Source organism: Euphorbia lathyris, chromosome 1 (assembly GCF_963576675.1).
Source record: "Euphorbia lathyris chromosome 1, ddEupLath1.1, whole genome shotgun sequence".
Classification (NCBI taxonomy): domain Eukaryota; kingdom Viridiplantae; phylum Streptophyta; class Magnoliopsida; order Malpighiales; family Euphorbiaceae; genus Euphorbia; species Euphorbia lathyris.
In genome coordinates, this window is record NC_088910.1 from 68,778,528 (window position 1) to 68,805,694 (window position 27,167).

General features: G+C 38.0%; 1 protein-coding gene across 2 annotated transcripts in view; it reads right to left on the minus strand.

The window, feature by feature from the left end:
- Positions 1–23,857: 23,857 nt before the first annotated feature.
- Positions 23,858–27,167, minus strand: part of LOC136200956 (isoamylase 1, chloroplastic) — a 33,628-nt gene continuing 30,318 nt past the window's right edge. The window contains exons 12-18 of one of the 2 annotated variants that reach the window (XM_065991469.1): positions 26,945–27,037; positions 26,429–26,587; positions 25,746–25,829; positions 25,561–25,641; positions 25,395–25,477; positions 25,192–25,309; positions 23,858–24,792 (exon numbers count right to left, since the gene is read on the minus strand). In XM_065991469.1, the coding sequence (XP_065847541.1) occupies positions 24,529–24,792; positions 25,192–25,309; positions 25,395–25,477; positions 25,561–25,641; positions 25,746–25,829; positions 26,429–26,587; positions 26,945–27,037 (882 nt within the window). In that variant the 3' untranslated portion in view covers positions 23,858–24,528. The remainder of the gene's footprint in view (positions 24,793–25,191; positions 25,310–25,394; positions 25,478–25,560; positions 25,642–25,745; positions 25,830–26,428; positions 26,588–26,944; positions 27,038–27,167) is intronic. The other variant, XM_065991462.1, reaches the window with a different exon arrangement.

Here is a 27,167-nt window from a genome sequence, read left to right on the forward strand (position 1 = left end):
ATTTACAATAAGTTTGCATCCTACAACCATTGTCTTTAGGACACTAAACCCCAACATACTCCCACTTGGACTAAAGCCAATTGTTTCTAAAACTTATCCCGGTAGAAGTCAAATGACGATCATGTACTTTCTGGGCTAATGGCTTTGTCAACGGATCTGCAACGTTGTCCTCGGTAGGTACTCTTTCTATTCTCACATATCCTCTAGCCACAATCTCTCTGATGATGTGGTATCGCTTTAGGTAGTGTTTGGATGCATTATGAGACCGTGGTTCCTTTGCTTGCGCAATGGCTCCATTGTTATCACAGTACAGAGTAATGGGATTGACAATGTTAGGCACTACTCCTAGTTCTGTAATGAACTTTCTAATCCAAACCGCTTCCTTTGCCGCTTCCGCAGCAACGATGTACTCTGACTCGGTCGTAGAGAAAGCCACGCTTCCCTGCTTGGAACTCTTCCAACTGACCGCGCCCCCATTCAAGATAAACAGGTATCCTGATTGGGATTTAAAATCATTCTCATCTGTGAGATGACTAGGGGCATGCCTAGGGAAGACCTCTCCGGTCGGGCAGTGCTGGAGGACTCGCCGACGTAGTAGGGCTGCTCGCACACAGGCGTCTGAGCTCGAGTACCGTCAAAGAAATCAGATAAATGGGCACTCCTCCAGGACCCCTCCTGCAAAAAAAAACACACAATAAAAACCCCTAAACATCTCATGAATGAAAGGTAAAATAAGAAGGGGGAACCACTTACCGGGACCTCCTCCTGACCGAAGACTGCCGCGACAGCCTCCCTCGAAAATACATCTGCCACCGGATCCACCTCCATCGATGCCGCCAGGGCATCCCTCGCGCTCAGCAGAGTAGATAAGTAAGGCTCACGGCCCCCAGCGTGAATCCACACCGCTCTACCAACAAACCGACGGGTCAAGTCCCGACGAACAGTCGATAAGGGCATGGTCCGCACTGCGAACATAGAGACGGGGATCTCACCCGGTGTCCAGTGAGCATCCCTAACTCTAGTGATGCCTCGATCCCCTAAATACCATGCCCGCACGCAGGGGCTGGTGAGCACACACTGCTGCTCCTGGATCATCGATACATATGTATAATCGGGACCGAAGTCGAGGTCGTCCCACCTGAACTTGATCTAAAAAATGCACAAAGAGAAAGTCAGAAAGACTCAAACAAAAACCGAGCATGATTAGGTAAAATCTACCTGTGTGAGGGTCAGCGAGTCGATCCAATCTAGGAGCTGTGGCACCGTCCGACTCCTCTCGGCGCTCAAGTCAAAATCCCTCCATCGAGTCATGAAAGGCGGCCTCGGTACTCTCGGTCGAGATCGAGACCGGCTGGGAAGGATGTGCCTCTCATACGCCCACACCTGCGGTAAAAACAAGGACTAGGAGTGTGAAAAACGCGAAGAAGATAAGATGGGCAAGTCAAGAAGGCGTCACGTACCAGCAGAGCAAAGGTGTAACCACCAAAATCCTTGCGCTTCCGGCAAGTCAGATCCAAAAACTTGTAGAGAAAGGCTAAGCCTGCCCCCGCCCAATCGTAGGAAGCCGCTGCATCCAAATCGCTGAGCGCCTGAATGAGACCCGCATGTACCTTTCCACCATTCGTGCGGAAAATCGTCTCACTCAGAGTATACACTAAGAAGCTGCGAACCGCCAAGTCGGTATCGTCTGTCTCGCAGAAATCTCGCCGACTCAAGAGGCTCGCGGTGGAAATAAACTTCGCTGGAGTAGATTTGGCGCAAAGACGAACTCCCGGTCCAATCAAAGCAGCGAGCCTAGCAAGGTCGACCTGTGGTCGCATCATATCGAAATGGAAAGGGACGGGAGTGTTGCTCCCTCGCAACCCTGTCAGCAGTGAGAAATCTCTGGGCGAGATGGTCATCTCCCCAAAAGAAAGGTGGAAGGTGTGGGTCGAGTCAACCCACCGCTCACATAAGGCCCGTAGGCCGAACCGATCGCATACCCCGTTGGTGCGGGGCAACGCTGCAATAAAAGGCTCGAAGCCCAACTCACGCACGCGGGCTCTCGCCGCGACACCTAGCCTATCGTACCACGAGTGAATCTCGGCGGTGGTCCCCGAAATCTCAATGAACTAAAAAGAACAAGACAAGAAAATTTAAATACAGCTCATAAAGCATGCAATTGATAAGAACGCGTTAAGACTAGGTATTCTTTCATAGAGGCATCCGGTCAGTTAGGACCAATTTTCTGTAAAAATCTCTCCTGTAGGGTCATTCATGTAGGGTTTAGTCAATTCTTTAATCCACCCTCGTCTGCGGGGACGAGGAGCATAGATTAGGTTTTACTATTCACGTGCATTAGCTAAGTTTTTACTATTCACATGCATTAGTTAAGTTTTTACTATTCACGTGCACTATTCACGTTTTCACTATTCACGTGCAATATTCGCGTCTTCACTATTCACATGCATTAGCTAAGTTTTTACTATTCACGTGCACTATTCACGTTTTTACTATTCACGTGCACTATTCACGTCTTCACTATTCATGTTGTTTGTACCGTTAGCATGCATAAATTTGTAGTGTCACTATTCACATGCATATAGCGCGCATTCTTACAAAAATAAACAGGTGTTACCTGTGAATAAAGGAATTCACGTTTTCTAGCTAAAGTCCTCTAAGGCAGTCTAAGGGTTAGCATGCAAATCATGTTCGGATAGGAATGCTAAAGCCTAGAGTTCGAATCAAATAAAAGTGAGAAATTACTTACCTCGTTGCAGCGTGTCCTGCTCAAATGCGTCGTAGGGTCGTGGAAGGTATCCACTCTATCCAGGTTCACGTAAACCTCGTCCATGCCTCTAGTGCCATCCCATTCATCTAAATCCATCCCGAGAATAATCCAAATTGAAGTCTAGTGAGAGAAAGAAGAGAGAGAAGGTGTGGGGTTGAAATGAAACCCCACCACCTTATATAGGAAAAGGGAATGACATTCCCGTAAATAGTGAAAAAGATACGATTTGACATAAAGGTAAAAAAGTAAATAATTAATTACTAGGTGCACAGACCTCCGATTTGCAGTCCGTTTCAGCCTGCATTCCTCCCAGACAGCGACCAACATTGTCAAGATATGAACTCCAAACAACAGTCAATTTTTACAGAACAGTGACACCAGTCAAAATACAGATGACAGTCAACAGAAAAACGATCATTAGTCTATATCATTTCAGACTAAAACATTTTCCCATTGAACCTCCGAGATGATAGCTCCAATGAGAAAATACAGACGGCACTGTTGTAGGAAAATCCAGAAACAATCCCCGCTTTTGAGCCATCTAACTCACGGTCGCAGACCGGAGTTGCTTTTGAGCCATCTGACTCACGGTCGCAGACCGGAGTTGCTTTTGAGCCATCTGACTCACGGTCGCAGACCGGAGTTGCTTTTGAGCCATCTAACTCACGGTCGCAGACCGGAGTTGCTTTTGAGCCATCTGACTCACGGTCGCAGACCGGAGTTGTTTTTGAGCCATCTAACTCACGGTCGCAGACCGGAGTTGCTTTTGAGCCATCTGACTCACGGTCGTAGACCGGAGTTGCTTTTGAGCCATCTGACTCACGGTCGTAGACCGGAGTTGCTTTTGAGCCATCTAACTCACGGTCGCAGACCGGAGTTGCTTTTGAGCCATCTGACTCACGGTCGCAGACCGGAGTTGCTTTTGAGCCATCTAACTCACGGTCGCAGACCGGAGTTGCTTTTGAGCCATCTGACTCACGATCGCAGACCGGAGTTGCTTTTGAGCCATCTAACTCACGGTCGCAGACCGGAGTTGCTTTTGAGCCATCTAACTCACGGTCGCAGATCGGAGTTGCTTTTGAGCCATCTAACTCACGGTCGCAGACCGGAGTTGCTTTTGAGCCATCTGACTCACGGTCACAGACCGGAGTTGCTTTTGAGCCATCTGACTCACGGTCGCAGACCGGCGTTGCTTGTGAGCCATCTGACTCACGGTCGCAGACCGGAGTTGCTTTTGAGCCATCTGACTCGCGGTCGCAGACCAGAGTTGCTTTTGAATCATCTGACTCACGGTCGCAGACCGGAGTTGCTTTTGAGCCATATTTACCTAAAATCATAGACTAGGGTAGCTATTGAGCCATCATCCTCGCGGTCGCAGACTGGGGTAGCTTTTGAGCCGTTTTACCTAAGATCGTAGACTAGGGTAGCTATTGAGCCATCATCCCCACAGCAGTAGACCAGATCGCTTTAGGGCCGTTCTCATCGCAGTCAGCCAACGTGGGCCGGAGTCAAAAAGGGGGACATTCGCCAGCAGCCGGTTCAGAGGCAGCACGGTGCAACCCAAAGCAGAGCCTAAAGGAATCAAAGATCGACACCGGAGCGCGCAGCGCAAAGGTCAGGTATGCTCCCTCCTACTCTTTACGTGTCTTTTACTTTTATATGTTTTATATTGCATGTGTTGCGTTAGCAAAAAACGTTTTCGAAACACACACATCACTGTCAAAATAGAAAAGTAGGGGCAACTGTAGATACCGAGTCGGAGGACCTGTGATGAAAACCTGAAAACAAGAAGGTTGAAGCGATTGATTCCGGAAGTTTTGAAAAAATATATAAAGAATAATAAGCGAAGGAAAATCGGCGGAACGGGACGTGCGCTCGGCGTCCGTCGGACGCACCGCGAGTGGCACGCTCTCGACGTCCGAGAAATGCCCGGGTCCGGTGGCACGGTGCGCGCTCTCGTGGGCCGCTGAGCGCACGCGCCCGGTAGCGCGAGGCGCGCGTTCGGCGGCCGCGACGTGTGAGCGTTCGACGGTGCGGAACGCGCGCTCGGCGGCCGCGGGGTGCGCACGCCCGACGGCGCGAGGCACGCCCCGAGGGTCATCGGGCGGGCGCCCAACCACGTCGGGCGAACGCCCAACGACCGTTGGGCGAACGCCCGACGAAGGTTGGGCGCTCGCCCAACGCCGTTGGGCGATCGCCCAACAAATGTTGGGCGGCCGCCCAATCCCAATGGGCGACGCCCAATTTCCTTTGGGCGTCGCCCATTGGTCCGGGGACCCGTTTGCCTATAAAAGGCACAGATCCCCATGCAAAAAAGGAGGAGGAGGATTTTTGGAGAGACCTTTCTCACTCTAAACATTTTTAGAGAGAGTGAGTGAATTTTTTTGAGAAAAATATTTTTTTCTCAAAAATTCCAAATTTCCTAAAGTTCAATTTTTACTAAATTTTCATTAAAAACGGAAGATCGTGGTTCGTGGAATCAATCGGCTTCGACTGTCAGATACCGAATTTAAGGTATTATCCGAGGACTAGACTCTCTTTTATTTTATTTTATTTATCTTCTTCTCCTATTTATTTTTATGTTATAGTTTTTATTTATTTAGTTATTTATTTATGTTGTCACATTTTATTTAATTAGCGTATTTATTTAATTTCCATTTCGTGTTGAATAAAATTCGGTTTTGTTTTAAAATAAAAAACCTCGTTTTGATATCCCAATACGAACCGTGATCCGATAAAAAGGTAGTTCGGGTATCGAAAACGTTGTAATTACAAGTTTTTAATTTAAAAGAAATTTCCAAATAATGATTTGAAATAAAAAACGTCGTTTAGGAACTTCCGTTTTCGACTATGATCCATTTTTGGTAGTTCGGAAATCCAAAACGATTGAATTAGATTTAATTTAAAGCTTTCGAACAAATCTGGAGAATATTGGAGTGCTGCTGTAATTTGTCATTTCTGTCACTAAATGCTGTTTACCGACGGATTTTCCGTCGGTAAATCTGTCAAAACGTAAAAGATGCCATTTCAGTCCCTTTTTCTTAACTTTTAAGCTTTTGGTCCTTTATATATATATGTATAGTTATGTAATATATACTTTTAAGTTATTTTTAAATACTTTGTACATATATTTATTTAATATGTCTATATATTATTTTCAATTAATTAGACTTAATAAAGTATATACATATATATATAGATTTTTCTTCTCATTTCATTTAAGTTATATTGGGTCTTATTTTAAAATATTGTTTATTTGGGTTTTTGAGGTAATTAATTAGTAGACATTTAGAGGATAATTAGGAGTCATTTTAATGTTTAATGTATATTTGGGAAAGTCATTTTCTATATATTACAATAGTCATTTTGGGATATAGAGTTTATTTTCTTATTAACAATGAATTTCGTTTATTATTTTACATGTTTTTTTTAATAAGGTAAAAATATATTTAGTATCTTTCATTTTCATTATTATTTATATATTTAGCTATTGAGTAGCATCCTTTACTTGGTTTTCTAAATTTATATCTATATCATTATTTTTAAATGAATGTATATATATATGCCTATATTATTTTCTTTATTCTTTGGGCCATTTAGGGGTCCATGTGTCAAATGGGCTTTATTTGGGAGTGAATTTTGGTTTAAATATGTTTATTATTGTAATTATAATAAGTAGAGAATCCATTAAAGAAAAAGGGGGAAAATAAATCACAAAAAGAGTTTTCAATTTAATTGTTTAAACTAAAGGTTTTTTTAGAGATTCTTAATGTAAATAAATAGTGTTTTCTTGACATTTCAAATCGTTTCTTAAAACATCACGCTTTAAAACCTTAGTCCGTTCCAAACGACGGATTAAGCGAGCCTTGTAATTAAAATCGTTTTCATTGTAAATAATAGAGTTTTGAATCGTTTTCTTAAATGATTTGTACAAAATAAAATTGACTTGTATGTTTAACCACGTTTTCTTATCAAAGGTTTTTTTTATCTCAATGTTTTCAAACACTCGAGTCGTTCCAACGGCGATTCGGGTAAACTTCATCAAACGGGGTTTTAAAACGCACCTAAATCGTTCTAACGGCGATTAAGGTGCGAACTATGTAAATAAACTCGTTTTGGGGGAATAAGTTAGTGTAGAATAAACACACAACGTGACGTGTAAATGAAGTTGTAAATAAATCACTTCTTTCTCCCCCTTCTCTGTGTATGTATAACATAAATGGGTGATTCTTTACTAGTATGGCTTTCCAATAATATATGCTCAAAACGGTTTCTAAAAAAAGAAAGAAAAGGGTTTCAAATATATTTTAAACTTAAAGAAGTATACGATTAGTCCGTTATCGCCTAACATGTTGAGTAGGAGGCCGGTGGTTCATAACCGGGCGATGTCGGGGTGCCTAGTAGCCTTTCTCCGGAAAGGAGCTAGCCTTCTCGGCTCGTACCTAAGTTTCCCGAACCCACACCGGTCTCCCGTAAGGGATCGGTGTTCATTTTCCCATTCGTGGGTGGCGACTCTTCCATATCTCCGAGCTCCGGTCCTGCCGAGCAGCTTGATTCCACGATTGGTTGCTTTCGGCGCCAATCACCGCTTACGTCGCCATGAGGTTGTCCACCCCCCGGTCCGCCCGGGAGATTAGGCCGCGGCACCTCGTCTAACAGCCGCGAAATGGAACGAAATTCTCACAAAGGCATCCTCCTGGAGACCTCCCAAGACCTTGAGCTCCAAAGAAAAAGAAGATGCTGAATGGATTAAGTGCAATTGATCCGAAGTAATGGTTACACTTTCTTCTTGAGCAAGTCAGGGAAGATTTCTTATCCGGGCTCAAAAAGGTTCATAAAACTGGAAGGTGAATTTCTTTCTTAATTGTTGATTTGTGAGTTTTGCTTGATGTATGTATTCTGACACAATTTCTCCAAACATTCAAAAGGATGCTCCTCCTATTAAACAGAAGCTCAAAAATCATGGTCTGGAGAAACAAAAAATTATTAAAGCCGAAGTTAAAAAACTGTTGGACTGTCAGTATATTAAGGAGGTAATCTACACAAAGTGGATTGCCAATATAATCTTGGTGAAAAAAGCCAATGGAAAATGGCGTATGTGTGTGGACTTTACAGACATCAACAAGGCAAGCCCCAAGGATTCCTATCTATTGCCATGCATTGCTATGCTTATTTGATTCAGAAGATAGCTTTGCCATTTAGTCCCTTCTAGATGCAGCGTCTGGATATCATCAGATTCCAATGAATCCCGAAGATCTTCAAAATACATGTTTTATAATGGATGAAAGTTGAGGCATACGTTGATGATATGATCGTCAAGAGCAAATCAATAGAGGAGCATGCAGTAGACTTGGCCACAGTCTTTACTACATTACAAGAGCACAATCTCAAGTTGAATCTAGAGAAATGCATGTTTGGTGTTTCTTTGGGGAAGTTTTTGGGGTTCATGATTTCTCAGAGGGGTATTGAGGCTAATCCTAATAAAATTCAAGCCATAATCAACATGGAAGCTCCAAAGAAAATCAATGATGTGCAGAAACTGAATGGAAAGATTAATACCTTAGGGTGTTTCATTTCATGTTCAGCTAAACGATATATGCCATTCTATAAAAGCTTAAAGGGAGTAACAAATTTCAACTAGATGACTGAATGCCAAACTTCCTTCGAGCAGTTGAAGAATTTTCTTGCTTTACCTCCATTGTTAAGTCGACCTCTGCCTGGCGAAACTTTGTACTTGTACATAAGTGTTGCTGAAGACTCAATAGGCATGGTTTCAATTCAGGAGGAAGGAATATAAAAATTCCCTATCTACTATATTAGTAGAGTTTTAAGGGATACAGAGGTCAGGTATCTAAAGCTCGAGAAGCTGCCCTTTGGTGTTATTGCACAGAAATTAAGACACTAGTTCCAAAGCCATTCTATTGTCGTTCGGAATGACATGCCTCTTAGGAAGATTTTCCAAAGGCCTGAAACATAAGGAAGAATTGCTGAATGGGCTTTGAAGTTGACAAATTCGACATTCGGTTCGAGTCTAGAAAAGCATTTAAGGCACAAACCTGAGCTGATTTCGTAATTGAAATTCCTGAAGAAAATGGTCTAGTCCCAAAGATTTCAGACATCTGGGAAATATTCATGGATGGCAGCTCAAATAAGGATGGAGCAAGCATCAGAGTTTTCGTGTGAGGACTTGATGGAATCAAGCTTCGGTATGCGATAGCTTTAGACTTTGTTGCATCTAATAATGTTTCCGAATACGAAGCATTGTTGCAAGTATTCCGAATTCTTAATGTTATAAAGCCGGACAAGGCTATTCTCAAAAGTGACTCTTAACTTGTCGTTTGTCAGCTGATTAAGAATTTTGAAGCTCGTACGGAGGTCATGAAAAAATACTTGGCCATAGTCAAAGTATTTTTGCAGGAAGGGAAATCGGAAGGCCAAAGCCTGTAAGTTCAACGAATCCCAAGGGAGGAGAATGAGGAGGCTGATTACTTGGCAAAGCTACATTTGACCCCAAATGGGTCTCGTTCATGTTCATACCGAATTGAGCAAATTCCTTTCGCTAGCATCAATCAAGAAAAGGTCTTAGTAATTGACTTAACGAAGGAATTAGTTTTTCCCATTTTTTCTTATCTTACTACAGGTAATCTTCATGAGGAGAAAAATGAACAGATAAAGGTCTTACAAAAGGTCGGGAGATATTCGATCGTCGAAGGCATCCTATACGGAAGATCTTTTGATAGACCTTGGTTGAAGTGTGTTGGCTTTGAAGAGGGCAAGCTAATTTTACAAGAGATTCCTGAAGGTTTATGTGGAGCTCATGAAGGAAGAGATGCTTTAGCCAAGAAATCCCAGTTATAGGGTTTTTACTAGCCGAAAATGGCTAAAGACGTAGCTAAGTATGTGTAAAAATGTTTGGTCTGCCAATCCTTTGCCCTTATCATTCAGTCACCAGGAATGACTATGAGAGTAATCCAAAAAGCTTGGCCATTTGGAACATTGGGGATTGACATCGTGGGTGCATTTCCAATGGCCAAAGGACAATAAATTTCTGATCGTGGCTGTGGACCATTTTTCAAAATGGGTAGAAGCCAAAGTAGTGGCTATTATCACTTCAGCCCAAATCAGCTCTTTTGTGGACAAACTGATCATCTGTCGATTTGGAATTCCACATACAATTATCACCAACAATGGCAATCAGTTTGACTATAATGCCTTTTGGTCATATTATGAGAATCTCCATATCAAGCTTGGTTTCGGTTGCACATCCACAAACTAATGGGATGACATAAGTCATAAATCGAACAATTGTTCACGGGATTACCAAAAAGATTGGGAAAAGCCAAGGGCTCTTGGGTGGACCAACTCCAACATGTTTTATGGGCATATAGAACCACCCCAAGAGAAGTAATAGGAGAAACACCTTTTTCTTTAACATACGGGGCTGAAGCTTTTGTTCCTGTTGAGATCAACATATCTAGTCCTAGGGTAACTTATTATTTCGTGGATGGAAATGAAGAGGCAATGCGCCGAATGCTTGATTTTTGGAAGAACAAAGAGAGAAAGTTTCGATCAGAATGGTGGCTTACAAATAGAGAATTAAAGCTACTCGTGATAAATGAGTTAGACCCCGTCAATTCTTCCAAGGAGATTTGGTCATGAGAAATGCTAAAGCTTCTCAGTCCAGGGTAAATAAAGGAAAACTGGGCAGGAATTGGGAAGGCCCATTTCAAGTTGATGAATGTGTGGGCACACATACATATCGACTTCGAGAGTTAAATGATAGATCAATTCCTAGAACTTGGAATACAGTCTCCTTACGAAAATTTTACCAGTAAACCTACCTTCGGTAGTATGTAATTTTTCTCATTCAGAAACCTACATTTCGGTATTTCAACTTTTGTAAATCCTGCTTTCTTAAAGCAGTTGAAAGTAATCAAGTGCAATTCCTTTATTTTGATATCTTATGTAGAATCCTTTTTATTATATTAAAGACTAATTCTATGCATTGTTAAAAGGATTCTAGTCACAATCATTAAGTTGAAACATTCTAAAAAGGCATCACAATTTATCTAAACATCCACATAATTGAATAAGTAAAATTTTTCATAAATTCAAAAGTACTTAAACATTCGTCTTGCAGGAATAAAAAGATAAGTTACAAATGAAGGAAAAGTCTAGAAGCGGTCAGGAAATTCTCCATCATCAGGAATTCCAGGATAATCATCTTCTTCGGGACGAAAACTCTCACCCAAAAATCAAAATCAGCGTCATGATACTTTTGCCTCAAGGTCCGAAGAAAAAACCTCTAAACTTCGGTGATCTACTGGAGCTTATTTCTTTTGCTTCTTCGGTAAGCCGAGCTATAGTAGCGACCATTTGCTCCTTCAAATCATTTATTGACTTTGTAAAAGGATTTTTCTGCTTCTAAGGAAGCTACCTATTGACGAAGTACAACATTTGGAGCTTGAGCTGTGGCATATGATATGGTGGTCAGTGGATACTAGTTAGCGCCACAATATCGATGAACTGCGGGATTAGAGGGCTTACCAGTAGACCTCAAACAATAAGCCAACAGTGAATTCCTCAACTCCGTTGGGTAGCAAACTGCGACAACACCAGGGAGCCCGTGTGCCATCTATCCCGTCTGCTGTAACCGCGTCGTATGAGGAACCTGTTGAAGCAGCGTCGTCATCTACGATGTCAGTCGCGACGCCTGGTTCTTTTGTCATAGCGTCACCAGCCACGGCGTCTATCGAACAGGCCGTCGAAATCAACTAGATTCAGCATCTTGACACAAGGCCTCCTAGTTTTGAACAAGACTGAGCAAACCATATTCTCATTCAGGCTCGGGAAATGAATAAGTGGAAGCCGCCATAGAGGGGTCAGTGAAGTGTAATATCGACGGTACTATTTTCAAGGAAGCTGGAAGCTACGGGTTTGGAGCAGTGATCAGAGATGACACATGTATCTTTCTGTTCTGTAGTAGCCGCTGCATTGCTAGTATTAGAGAACCTAAGGCGGTCAAGGCATTAGGTTTACACACGAGTATGATCTGGCTTGCTTCTATGCGCTATACACATGTTGAGTTTGAATCAAATGCCAAACTTGTTATCAAATCAGAGATGGCTCAGAGTTTGGAATGCTCATTCATGATTGTCGAGTTATCCTTGGGTCTAATCCTACTTTCTCAGTATCATATGTTAGTCGGTTAGCGAATAGGGCTGCACACTTGGTAGCTAGGCAGACCTATTCCAATGCTAGCGATTTTTTATCTTCTATTGTGCCGAATTGGCTATTGAACACTATTTTTGAGGATGTAAATCCCATTCATTTATGAAATGCATTTTTGGGTAAAAAAAAAACAATCTATATATATATCACACTTACATATTGCACAGAAAAATCATTTTCTAGAATGTATCGCTTTTTCAAAAACTGAGATTTTTTTATAAGAATATATGTGTATATATTCCTTCGCTTATATAAGTTATATTTTTTTTATTGTATATATATAACAAGAATTAAAAACAAATCCTTATCTGTAAAAAAAAAAGTCACATCCTTACCATTTTAATATGGGTATTGCTATATACCACAATTTTTTTTCCACCCACCGCACTCTTTTGACATTTATGCCATTGTCATAATTTTTTATCAAAAACCAAAACTTTTTTTTCCTCTCTTTCTCTCCCAAGCCTAAAAACCCTAATTGGACGAAAAAGGACCTGAGCATTCCCGAAGACCATGATTTCGTACACGAGGTAATCCTACGATATAAATTTAAATTTAAATTTCGTTTATTAAATTTTGATTTTTTTTAATGGATTTGGCCTAAACGGGCGCCGCATGCCGCTCGTCCGCATGGCCGAACGGTCGAACTGCCCGTTCGGCCGTGCGGACGAGCAACATGCGCCGCCCGTTCGGCCGTGCGGACGAGCGGCGCATGCCGCTCGTTCGGCCTGTGGAACGCCGCTCGTTCCACCAGCCGAACGAGCAGCGCACGCTGCCCGTTCGGTCTGTGGAACGGGCGGCACGCAGCGCTCGTTCCGCCGTCGGATGAGCAGCGTGACCTGCCCATTCCCACCTACGGTGGAACGGGCAGGTTGCCCCTTTAGGCATACTTTGCTCAATTTTTTGCATTTTAACAGGGCAGCCTGTCCGTTTAGCCTATACGAGGCCCGAACAAGCTCGAAATTGTAATTTTTAACGTGCAGACTGCCCGACTAAGCCCTAAATTTATATTTTTAAATTTTTACATGTATTGTTAATACCTATTATGCAACCGAATGCCATTTTAAAACATTTTTGTGTGTATTGTTAATATATATTATGCATTTTTTTATATATTCAGGAACCGTTAGAAGATTGGCAACCTAACGGCATTGATTACAGTTCTCGTTTTATAACGGACACCGTTTTCCCTTCGTGTGAAGATGCTGTTACTTGGGCAAAACAGGTAGCTATTTGAATTGGGTTTGAGATTATAATATCTTCGCATAAAAATGGTGGAAAGCAAAAGCAATTGAGATGTTCACGGGGTGAATGCTATAAAGGGAAAACAGATGATGCAGGGTTAATACAAAAAACTAAAACTAAAGCGTGCAGGTGTAAATTTGAGATTAAATCCTATCAACGGTCAGACCTTACTGATTGGGGGATAAAGGCTAAGGCTGGATTAACTGGTCAGCATAATCATTCGTTACGTGTGTATCCAGAGGGAAGTCGGCAGATGAGCGGACTCAGTATCGCATCTAAATTAATCGTTCGTGATATGAGTTCGGCTCAAGCAAAGCCTTGTGCTATTTTAGCAGCCGTTAAAGAAAAGCATCCTGAAGACAACCCAACAATTAAACACGTCTACAACTATAGAGATAAGATGCGGAAGGATGGGTTCGAAGGTAGAGACTTGGCTAGTCAGTTCTATCATATTGCTCTCAAGAACAAGTATGCTCATTATACGCAAACTAAGGGTGATTCCAGCGTCATTACACATGTGTTTATGGCACATCCAGAATCAGTAGATTTATTCAGAACTTATCACTGGTACATCGGCATTGATTCAACGTACAAAACCAACAAGTATAAAATGCCATTTGTTGAAATTGTTGGGATGACGCCTTGCAATAACAATTTCAAGATCGCATATGCCATCATTAAAGATGAGACTGAAGGAAGTTGCCGTTGGGTCCTGCAGCGGCCGAGGGTTTTGATTGGGTTTGATCTCAACTCGACTGTTATCGTCAATGATAGGGAGTTGGGGTTGTTGAAACCGATTCTAGAGGTTTTCCCACATACAGCACATTTGCTATGCACCTGACATATAAACAAGGATGTAGAAGATCGGTCATACAGAATTATGGGAGACAAATCAATTGCCGGTAAATTCAAGAATGGAAAATGGAGAACATTAATTGAATCTTTATCCATTGCGGAGTACGAGGAAAATCTGGGCAAGATGCAGGATTCGATGAGCAGGTACCAAACTCTTATCTCGTACGTTGAGGAGACGTGGTTGGTGCATAAGGAGAAGTTTGTTGTTGCATGGACGAAAAATTTCTTACATTTTGGCAACACAACCACTTGTCATGTGGAGAGCGAACATGTGAGTCTAAAGCAATGGCTCAATACAGCCACAGGATCACTGGATACGGTATGGCAAAAGGTTCATAAGCAGATAGAAGCCCAGGCAACTAATATCATGTATTTTCAATAGGTTCTATTGGAAGATGTTTGTATTCTTATCATGTATTTGTAAATCTCAGTCAACTGATAGTATGTTTATGTTTTTATTAGGTACATGCTTGAGCAGTCCAGGCTTCGTAAAGGAGTCTTTTATTCCGGATTCCCCTTTAACTACCTGGTATGCAAAGTCTCACACTACTGCATGCAACTGATCAATGTTGAGTTAGCTCGCATGAGAAGTTTGAGCCATTAAGTGAATGCGCATTGTGGATGTGTATTGAGAACCTCTCATCAGATACCATGTGCATGCGAGATCAAACAAGCTTATGAGTCTGGCGATATGATCAGTGTTGAGAGGGTTCATGTGTTCTGGAGAACACTTTTGATTAATTATGGCCAGACTCATGAAACTGAAGGGTGTCATGATCAGACAGAGGATCAGAGATATTTTAAATCCTTAGTCGACCAGGTCTCTAAAGGTGACCCAGCCTTGCTGCGAAACATTTCAATACTTATACATGATCAACCCTGATCAAGCACATTACACCGAACCTGATGTGAAAATTAACGTTCGAGGACGACCGAAGGCGGGTAAATCTACAAAACATATGCCTAGTGCCTGGGAGTACAACGAAACTCGGCGTGGACGTGCTCGTTCTAGTAGTTCATCTATGATGACTTGTTTCTGATTGCTACATTGTACAATGCTGCTGTAATGTTTTTCGTTTACATGGGTGGAAATAACTCTAGTTTTTATGGTACTGTTTTACCAGTGTATGCCCCTTCCACTGCTACGAGACCAGAATGAGAGATCTGCATAGCTCATTTGGGTACGCATTGTCGCCACTATATTCGTTTAAATTTATCTCCTAATTTTCCAGTCCCCCATGTACTAGAATGGTGGAAACAACACCATGAACGTAGCGTTGAAGGGTGGGATCGCATTTATGCAGCTAGGACATCACAATGGACAAGACTGGTTCAACTTAGATCCATTTAGCTTTATATATGCAGCTAGGACAGTCACTTTTTTGACTCATTTTTGTTCATTCGAGTTACAGGTTATGTCTGTATTGTCTCTGTATTGATTCTGTATTGATCTGGATTGATCCAGTTAGCTTTATATATGTTTCAGGTTGATTTCTATTTGATTCTGGATAATAAACAATCACTGTTTTGACTCAGTTTTGTTCATTCGAGTTACAATTTGTGTCTGTATTGATCTGGATTGATCTAGTTAGCTTTATATATGTTTCAGGTTGATTCTGTATTGATCTGGATTGACCCAGTTAGCTTTATATATGTTTCTGATTGATTTCTGTTTGATTATGGATAATAAATAATCACTGTTTTGACTCAGTTTTGTTCATTCGAGTTACAGTTTGTGTCTGTATTGATCTGGATTGATCCAGTTAGCTTTATATATATTTCAGGTTGATTCTGTATTGATCTGGATTGATCCAGTTAGCTTTATATATGTTTCTGATTGATTTCTGTTTGATTCTAGATAATAAACAATCACTGTTTTGACTCAATTTTGTTCATTCGAGTTACAGTTTGTGACTGTATTGATTCTGTATTGATCTGGATTGATCCAGTTAGCTTTATATATGTTTCTGATTGATTTCTGTATTGATCTGGATTGATCCAGTTAGCTTTATATATGTTTCAGGTTGATTTATGTTTGATTCTGGATAATAAACGATCACTGTTTTGACTCAGTTTTGTTCATTCGAGTTACAGTTTGTGTCTGTATTGATTCTGTATTGATCTGGATTGATCCAGTTAGCTTTATATATGTTTCTGATTGATTTCTGTATTGATCTAGATTGATCCAGTTAGCTTTATATATGTTTCAGGTTGATTCTGTATTGATCTAGATTGATCCAGTTAGCTTTATATATGTTTCTAATTGATTCTGTATTGATCTGGATAATAAACAGTCACTGTTTTGACTCAGTTTTGTTCATTCGAGTTACAGGTTGTGTCTGTATTGATTCTGTATTGATCTGGATTGATCTAGTTAGCTTTATATATGTTTCTGATTGATTTCTGTTTGATTCTGTTTAACAAATAGTAATTAACAACGTACTTATAAAATTAAAGTACTAAAATACCAAGTACATAATAAAAGATATTATCTGAATGCCAAAAAGTACTAAAATGCCAACGTCCATATACTTATAATAAAAAGTACTAAAAACACAACCACAAATCACTTGGCAGAATTCCAAGCATCCAAAATCTGGTCGTACGACTGTCTCCATTCAGCCGCAACATCCTCATCAAGAAGGTTCATCGCGTCCAATGCACCTTCTCCCCAGTTAACCCAACGGCTAACCCACTAGCAAAAGAAATAACCCAAAATGAATAAATATCACTTCATTTAATATAATTTGATAATTGTAAATAAATTGATTAAAAATTAAATTACTTACCACTTCGCTATTCGAGCGAGTATGAATAACCGGTCTGGGTGCAGGCATATCCAGTAGTAGCTGAGGGTGTGAATGCAGGCAGTACCACGGTATGTACTACTCCTCACAAGTCCGAAGGAGTCCGTGCAAGAGTGAACCGAGACAATATAAGCATGCAAGCCTCGGGAAACGAGGTCCAAAGATCCTCCGCCATATCGGCGGGCACTTCTACTCGATACTTCAAGCTGGACCAAGGACGTACGGACTTCAACGGCCTCAAGATCGGTCGAGGTATGGTCTGCACGTAACCTAGCTGGCGAAGGCATCTCCCCGGCATGTACGGCTCGATCACATCCCTGTAACGTATCCATCCGGCGTATATCGTCCTAGGGGTATGCGTAATGACATCAGGACCATACGGCATCCACATCACCTACAGACGTATACAACAAAATTAACATACAAATAATACAAGTAAATGAATTTGGTTTTTTTAATTAAATTGAAATTGTACCTCATCAGCAGTCAATCTATCAAGCCGGACGTGATATGATTTCAGTTGATCCCCGCTCTTCTCCAACGGTATAGATGGCCACATGCAAGCCCTCAGCATCGCTGGATCCAATGTGACTCCCTCCCGCTGAGGCCTGAAGCACGGGAAGTACTCATAAATCCATGCCTGAAGCAGTGTCAGATAACCCGTGATCTGCCCGCAGTCTCCTCTGCTAGCAATACCTAGATGATGGTATAGATATGCTAGTGCAGCTGAGCCCCACGAGAGTCCAATGGCTCCAGATACAGAGTCCTGTACCTCCAACAGACAAGAAGGTCGAATGCGGTCCCCACTCTTGTCCACGAATAATGTGCAACCGAGCATCAGAAACATCCAAGCAGTAGCCTGTGCATCAGCAATCCGATCTCCTTGACAATAATCCAGGACTGAAGCCGCTCGTATACCGCCATTATAGTAGTGACCCTTCAGCAACTCCTCCCGAGTCATACTAAACAACTCCATCACACAAGACTGAAGCTCCTCAACACTCGCATCAGCAGTCACCATAGCCCCATCGATGGGGATGCATAAAATCTGCCACACATCATGCAACATAATTCTCATCTCACCAAACGGCATGTGAAATGATGACGTGTCTAGCTGCCACCGCTCCACAAAGGCCGCAATCAGGGGCGCATCGATGTGGCCATACATGATATTGGGTAAATGGGACAACCCAGTTGACTCTATACACTTCTGGATCTGCTGAGAAGCACCGCCGTACCATACACACAGCTTCCCACAATATACTGATCGTGTCTGACACCTGAGGAGGCCCCTATCCTGCCCGCTCCAGATAGCATTGGCAATATGTCCCAGGAAGCTCGGGATCACAAGACCATCAGATGGACCCCCAGGAACCGGGGTCTTCACGATCCAGTCATCCTCACCATCACTCCTCGAGCGCTTGCTGCTACCTGAAATTGCAGTAAACTCATTTATTATATTCGTATATTTTATAATAATCACGAATAAATCATATAATAATAATTAAATTTAAATTTCTCACCCGAAGACGACCCTGCTGTAAAAGCAAAACGTCCGTCACGACCCCTCGGTATGGTCTTAGTAGGTACTCGCACAGAGGATGAACTCTGAGGAGGCATAGAGTCATCTCCGTCCATCTCCACAGCATCCGCCATCTCCTCAGGCTGTGCCCTCTGGGCATCCCCCATCAATATCTGCTTCGCCCGTTCCCTCCGGGCAGAGGCAGTCACAACACGTGACCTTGTATGTCTCTGTCCAGAACGGGCCTCAGCATTATCAGCCTGTAAAACCAAAAACATTTTACACATATAAACAAATAACGCATTTTTATTTAAATATACTCAATTTCTCATTTTTCGATTTTTTTAATAATTTTGCATTGCTATAGGCCGGGTCGAACGAAGTTATTTAAAAAAAACAAAATTTCGGGCCCATTTTTGCCTAAACAGAGCGCCGCAACCGTCCAGCCGCTGGGCCGAACGGTTCCGGCGCTCATGTCGGCCATAGGGCCGACCTGGGTGCCGTGCCCGTTCCACCGTAAGGTGGAACGAGCATGTCGTTCGTTCCACCTTACGGTGGAACGAATGCGCCTATCGTTCCACCGTAAGGTGGAACGATAGAGCCGTTCGTTCCACCGTACGGTGGAACAAACGGCGGGTGCCGTTTCCACCAGGGGTGGAACGGCCAGGTCGTCCGTTCCATCCGTGGTGGAAACAGCACGGCGCCGCCGTTTAGGCTGTATTCATACGGGTTCCGCATCCAATTCGGAGGCGGAACCCGTGATTTCAGTTTAATTTTAAACAAAAAAACTTACCGGAGCATTCATGAAGCCTTTACCCGCTCCTGGCTTTGGCGGCATGTCGTTTTAGGTCGGGTTTTTTGAAAATCCAAAAAGCTAGAGAGGATTTGAGAGTTTTGAGTTTTTGAGTTTAAATTATGAGGAGGGCAAAATTGTCAAAAAAGTGCGGTAGAAAGTATAACCATGGTGGTATATAGCAGCTCACTTTTAATATTTATGAATGTACCATTACATTTCCTCTCCATGTTTTATAAATATTGTTTTCCAATGTACTTTGATATCCGTTGTCATGCAACATAGATCATAGTTGCTAATTAAATAATAAAAAAATCGCTTTCAGAAAAATATAAAATTATGAAGTGACGTTAAGCAAAACTGAAAGGTGTAGGCCTTAAATCTATACTATATATAATTACGGAAGCAGAGAGAAATGAGAAGAAGTGTTTTAAAGGTCTTTTTGATGAGTTGTCAACGTAGTAAAAAATTAGATTAAAAATATTTAATTAATTAAAAATAAATATTTAATTAATTAAAAATAACAAATTTATATTTATAATATATTAAATAATTACTAGCCTATTAATTAAAATAATAAAAGAAAGCAAGAGTTACGGGAAGATGAAAAAACACAAAGCAAAGAAAATCCAAAAGTCACAAATAAACTTCTATATAAAGCATGGTAGATAGTATTCCATCATTATATTCATTGGTCACGATAGATAGTATTATATTTTTCTGAAGGTAAATATTAGATTTTTTTCATATGTTGTAGTTATTTTGTTCTCAATTATGTTGTTGTTTTATTTTTATTAAACAATAGTTGTTATAGTTTCATCTTTCAGATTCATTTCTGTTGTTACTCAGGTTCTATACCTCTCGATATCTTATCAATGTTTTCATTTTTATTTGTCTTTTTTTTTCCAAACTGATAGTTTCAATTGAAGAAATCCGACAGAAATAGAAGATGCATGAACAACTAAAACCGGAAAACACAAAAGTGTCAAAAATTACAAGAAATTTTTATGTTTCTCAAGGTAATTATTCGATTTTTTTTCATATGTTGTAGTTATTTTTGTTCTCAATTGCGTTTTTGTTTTTTTTTTTTATTAAACAATAGTTGTTATAGTTTCATTTTTCAGAGATAAAATTCCATTTATGTCGTTACCCAGGTTCCATACCTCTCGCTACCTTATCCATGTTTTCTTTTTTATTTGTCTTTTTTTTTTCAAAATGACTAAAATAAAGATTTTGTAAATTTGTATTCTTTTTTAGTATATGTTGCTAGGTGTTATCGTTTCGATTGCTAACTCTTAACTAAAATTTAGATTTTCGGCTTTATATGAACTCAATTTTTGGCTTTCTCAATTGTGTTGTTATTTTATTTTTATTAAACAATTGTTGTTATAGTTTCATTCTTTCAGAGATGAAATTTCATTTCTGTCGTTATCCATATTCCATACCTCTCGCTACCTTATCCATGTTTTCTTTTTTATTTATTTATTTTTCAAAATGACTAAAATAAAGATTTTGTATATTTGCATTCTTTTTTAGTATATGTTCCTATGTGTTATCGTTTTGATTGTTAACTCTAACTAAAATTTAGATTTTCGGCTTTTTATGAACTCAATTTTTAGTTTTAATTGAAGTTAGATTAATTTTTCTAATTCGGAACATGTTGAAATCCACTCATTTTTTTTAGTTTGAGTTTAGCTAATTGATATGGACTGTATTTTTTATTTTTATGCATTTTGGTACAAATAGATATAAAGTTTCACACGATAGTTGTTCATTGAAGTTTGAGACATATTAAATAAAATATTAAAGAGATATTGGAATATTATACTTACAATGAAGTTTATTTCAATATAAATTATGTTATATTATTATTATTATTATTATTATTATTATTATTATTATTATTATCAAGAAGTTATTTTTTTTCAATTTTCTAGACAAGGAGATTGTAAGCGTCTAATACGGTTGATAAGATGTTTATTCTTGAAGAATGTGGATTATGCTAGATACGAATTCAAAATCAAGGTAAATAAAAATATATTTTGATGCTCAAAATCCTAAAAATGTACATTAATTATGGATATTGAGATAATTGCTTTTGCAACATTGGCTTATATAATTTTTAACTATTATATTATGGTTCGTACAAAATTGTTAGTATTTCAAGAGTTTTTAACAGATGAAAATGAAATATGATCATAGGACAAATTATTGAAAAATATTAATTAAGAAAATATTATTATTTGAATCTCTTCAAATTCTCTAATGTTGAGCATAATGATTCTAATTAATATAATTAATTTTACATATTGATTATAAAACGTTTTTTTTCTTCGTACTGAGTGGTTACAATTGCGATTTAATTCTATTTAACTAAAATTAATTTATGGACTTAATACTTTATTAAGAAAAAATAAAATGTTTAATTAATGGGCATGGTTCTCTCCTAATTATCTTTTTCGTCTCTTCATTTTTTTCAATTCTTTTGTTTGTTTTTCTTACTTACAAAATTCAAGAATATATAATTATTAGAAAATATTAATGAAGTCAAATAAGTGATATCTGCGAGTATGGGCTGATATTCTATATAGTGAAAGAATAAAGAACAAATTGATCGAATGTCTTGATGAGATATTACGAGATGAAAATAGGAGAAATCCTTATCTTAAACTGATTCAATTAGATATATTGGGTTAATGTAGCAGAATGAATAATTGAATTTGAATACTTGGTGATCATGAAATTCCATCAACCAAAATAATTATCATCAAGATGAATTTGTGACTAATTCTTACGAATTTTATTTTTTTATATGCAACATATTGAATTGATAAAGTTTTTTCATATGCAACATTAGAAAAATATTGATTGTAATAGTTTATAGAATAATATATTGATGTTGCTTCCATTTTAACATAGATTGTAATTCTTTTGTATCGTAGAAATAATATTTAATTTTAATTGTAGTTTAATTCAATTTTTGTTTAACCTATATTGTAATTCTTTTGTATCGTAAATATAATATTTAATTTTAATTATAGTTTAATTCAATTTTTGATTTTTTTATTATATTCTAATATATTTCTTAATTAATCTGCTATTTTATTATTATTGTTTCACAGAATATTTGGAATATGAAAATGTATTAAAATCCTAAAAAGTACAAATCATTGAATTTTTTAAAAATAAATAAATCATTCATCTTTAGTTAAAATTTTATAAAAAAGTAGTCAATTGTTTTTAAAATTAATTTAATTTGAATTATCATTAAAAAATATATATTAATTTCAAATATACATAATATAAATTTTTTTATAGCATGATATAAAATTATTTAAAAGTAAATATGTCAATTTATTTATTTATCTAAATTATATAAAAGTTTCATACCTCGTGCATCGCACGGGTTTTCGAGTATTTACTTCAAAATAATAGGCTTAAAATGTTACCGAGCCTTGAACTATTCAAAAAAAATTAATTTAGCACCTAATCTATTATTCGGTCACATTTGGCTTATGAACTATCCTAATTGGTAAAAATTCACTCAATTTAGATAAAAACTTGACAAAACCGTTATCCCCTCTTATATGTACTAAGGGGTGTTCAAAATTGGTTGGATTATTATAACCCACCAAATTTAATCCATCCAACCCATGAAAGATAATGTTAAGTGGGTTACAATGGATTAGAAGAGTTGAATGAATTATAAATCTTATTTTTGATGGTTTATCATAATCCATATAACTCATTCAACCCATATAATTCTCTATATTCCCACTTTGTCTTTTATTTATCTTATTTAAATTTCAAAAAAATGTGTTTATTCATAATTTATATTTTTTAAATTGAAAAAATTGAAAATTGTAAAATCGGAGAATTGAGAAAACAATAAAAAAAAATCTAAAACGGAAGAAAGCGTACTTGAATTGGACATGACGCCTGAATCGATGGTGAATCGAGCGAGTCTACCGATTCATATGCTTCATTAAAAAAATATGTGTTTAAAATTTTAAATGGATTAAAACAACATTGGCTTAATTAAAGAGAGTTTTGAAGAAAATTATGAAACTCTTTCTATTACGTTGTAAGTAAAAACTCTACGAATTTTATTACCTCCAATTCCTAACTCTTTTTTTCTCTCTCTCTATTTCTTTCTCTACCAGAGGCCAAATAACAAAATTTTGGATAGATCGAGAGCTAAATAATGGTTTAAGCCAAAATAATATGATAAAGAAGAAGGCATGATACAACTTTATCATTTTTTAAAAAGTAAAACAACATTGGCTTAATTAAAGAGAGTTTTGAAGAAAATTATGAAACTCTTTCTATTACGTTGTAAGTAAAAACTCTATGAATTTTATTACCTCCAATTCCTAACTCTTTTTTTCTCTCTCTCTATTTCTTTCTCTACCAGAGGCCAAATAACAAAATTTTGGATAGATCGAGAGCTAAATAATGGTTTAAGCCAAAATAATATGATAAAGAAGAAGGCATGATACAACTTTATCATTTTTTAAAAAGTAAACATCTACTCCTAAGGTACAAATTTATACAACTTTACCCCTAAAATTTGCAAAACAAAATCAAATTTACCTTACACAATGAGAACGGATTGATTTAACCATTATTTAATTATTACATTGTAAATTTTCATGATATTTATTGTGTTATTAATATAGTTACAAATAACCTGTCAAAATATCAACTAAATCTATCTCGTATACCTTTAAAAAAGATATTCTACCACATATAAGTTGATCACAAAAAAAAAATCTAAATGTTATTGACATAATGACAAACTAATTGAAAAAATGCATAAAATTATTTTAATTTATCTGACAAAATTATTTGGAAGAATAAAAATGACAAGCAAATAACTATCAAATAAGTAGGGCTAAAAATTTAGTCTTTTCTTAGAAAGATTAGGTACCTTTTTATAGGTTGGGAATGTCTAGCCAACCCAAAAAAACCTTATCATAAAGAAACCCGAGGATACTTGTTTCGATTAATTATAATTTTGAAGTAGATGGAAAAATTGGTCATTTATTTAATTTTAAACGTTTAAAATGAAGTATTATTTCCCAGATTTTTTTTTAAAACTTCACTATACAATATTAATGATAGAACCACAGACAAGTAGTTTGGAAATTATAAATATTACTAAATCCTTTTCTACTTACTGGAGACAAAGCCCAAGAAGTTTCATTTGTCATTTCCCAAATGCTAAAAACTTCTTCTATTAGAATGAACTTGCCTAAAATTGGAAAAACTTATTTTATATTTATTTATCTTTTAATATGGATAATTAGTTATTAATGTCAGGGGTAAGAATGAGGATGATGGAAGAATAACTTAGCATAGGATATGAATTGGCATCAAGGAAGTGAGAATACTGCTTAATAGCAATGCCTCTTTCAGGGAGGTTGCTAGATAGGAAGTCGAATGGTGCAGACTTTCCGGTGTCTACCAGAGGCTCCCATCTGAATCCCGGCCGTTCTGGAAGTGCCACCATAACAGGCAAATGACTAGCATTAAACCCAATGTAGATCTCTCCCTTCACCAAGTCAATCTGGTAAATGCTCGCAACAAATAACCATTAGTCGTGTAGTAATTATCAAACAAAATAATCTATCCATAAATTTCCACTTTTAAAGGTATACAATGGAGTTGTTTTTCAGCATAAGGAGTGCAAATATATAATATGGGTATGCTGTGATGTGATGTGCATATCATAATTATAGCATTCTAAAGCTTTATATTATAGGCCTATCAGATACTTATCATTTCTGAAGGCCAGCTATGCATGACACTGAGTTTGGTAATAGGTCCTACTGAAACGTCATTTACTAGCTGAGAAGTAGGAACAAGTGAAACCATTTCCGTTCTTTTTCTTTTTTTTTCATTTAATTTTCTGGGAGGCGGAAGCTTAAGGTGTGGTGTGGTTAGGGCTGACAATGAAAAAGCATACCAGTGTAAAGCCCACAAAGCGGCTTGTTTCTGACCAATCAGGCATTGCAGGAATATGACCATGCCATTGTAATCTGTCTGCTGTTGGGAAGTCATTCAGACCAAGGGACTCGCATTCGCTGCAAGATCACAAATGATACAAGGGAAACATAGTTCAAAGGAAAAGCAAATTTCACAAGCAGTTTTTTCCATAAAAACACTCACTGGCGGAAGCTGGTCATCAGGCAGCAAAATCTGTAGAAATCTGATGCAGATTCTTCCTTCTTATCCCACCTGAAGTAGTTGATCTGCATCATGTTACTCAATAAGCACATAAAACATCATTGTTCATTATATAGATTCAGACCAGTAGAAGAGTGCAGAAGATCACATAGTTATCATGGCAATATGTATTGTTGTTTCCCCTTTTTGTGTGACCGTATTCATCACCCATATATATCATTGGAACACCCTGCTCGGATAAAAGATCTCATCAGTCTGTTTATTAACATTTTTGGGATAAGAGTCATATTATTAGTAACAAATTCAAAATTATGAGAATAAATAGAACCTCACTTGAGAAACCATGAGACAAACAAATAAATTCCGCATTTGTCGTTTCCTCAACTTCTTCACAGCAATGCTTGCGAATTCCCCTTCCTATGTGGCAATTTGACAAACGTAATGAATGAGCACAAAAAATAAAGAAAATGTGCCTTTGCTGTAATAACCTCAAGAGGTTTTTTTTTCTTAAAAAAAAAAAGCTAAATATACCAGTTTCTAACAGTCTAATAATAACCTTTGTTTAATATAAGACAAGTAATACTCATTTTAATCTAAGACACTGTCATATGAAAGGGTTACCTATACCATGTAATCTAGTAACTGTTCAATTGGCTCACAGAAAAATTAGTGAATTTATAAGAGAAAAATGGAAAATATTCCTCCTAGAAAAAAAAAACAAATGTTCTAAAAGTTCAATAAGACCAACAAAGCACACCCCCATGTGATTTTGGGAAGCATAACCTGAGATGGAGGTAAAAAACCTCAACTTCATCAGAACATCTACTTCATCAAAGACTCCATAAAACAGGAAAAAAGATAAACGGAGTTTCAAAAAGTTTCGCATCATTTGTGCTCCAATATCAAGGAACTGTGCGCTAACCACATGAATTTCGAAGTAAATTACATAGGCAGCCCTGTCGCTCAAGGTAGCAATATGACTTGGCACAACCAAGTATCCACAAAATTAACTTTACCTGCCCACAGTTCCAGCTATTGTTATGATTCTCCCCATCATTGTTGTCTTCCCCATTTGCCAAGTTATTTTTGTTGTTATAGGTCACTAGATCTGCCAAAGTAAAACCATCATGAGCACATATGAAGTTGATGCTGTTCCATGGTTTCCTTCCTCCTTCCTGTTTCATTCAGAAATACAATTATTTGTTGCTCTAAGAGATAAGGAAAATTATTATGCTTAAATAAATTATATAAAGTATATCCATATATTACATGAATTCAAACGCAAGTAAACACATGGCAATACGTTCAGATTTTATGGATATGTTTACCAGATTTCTCATTCAGAGAGTCCAGCACTAATATAATATGAGTATTGAGACGCAAGTTCATCAAGTATAAACATTTTAATTGAAAAGCACAAAATAGATGATTAAAGTAAAACAGATGAGCAAATAAACAGTAAGGTTTAAAATTAAAAAATAATATAACGTCACATATACTAGAAAGTATAATAGAAAACTATAAAGTAATACCTGGTACAAATTAGGGCTCCCACATAGACATTCAGCAAAAGCCCCAGAAAAGCCATCTGTACCTTTGATGAACTGTCTTACAACGTCACGATACTACATTGATCAAAAAGGAAAAATAATAAAATAAAAGACGAATCAACTTTAGCGTATAACTAATTAAAATATTTCAAGATTATATTTAACAATAAGAGCTTATGATGTTTCTGTAATTAAACCATTGGAC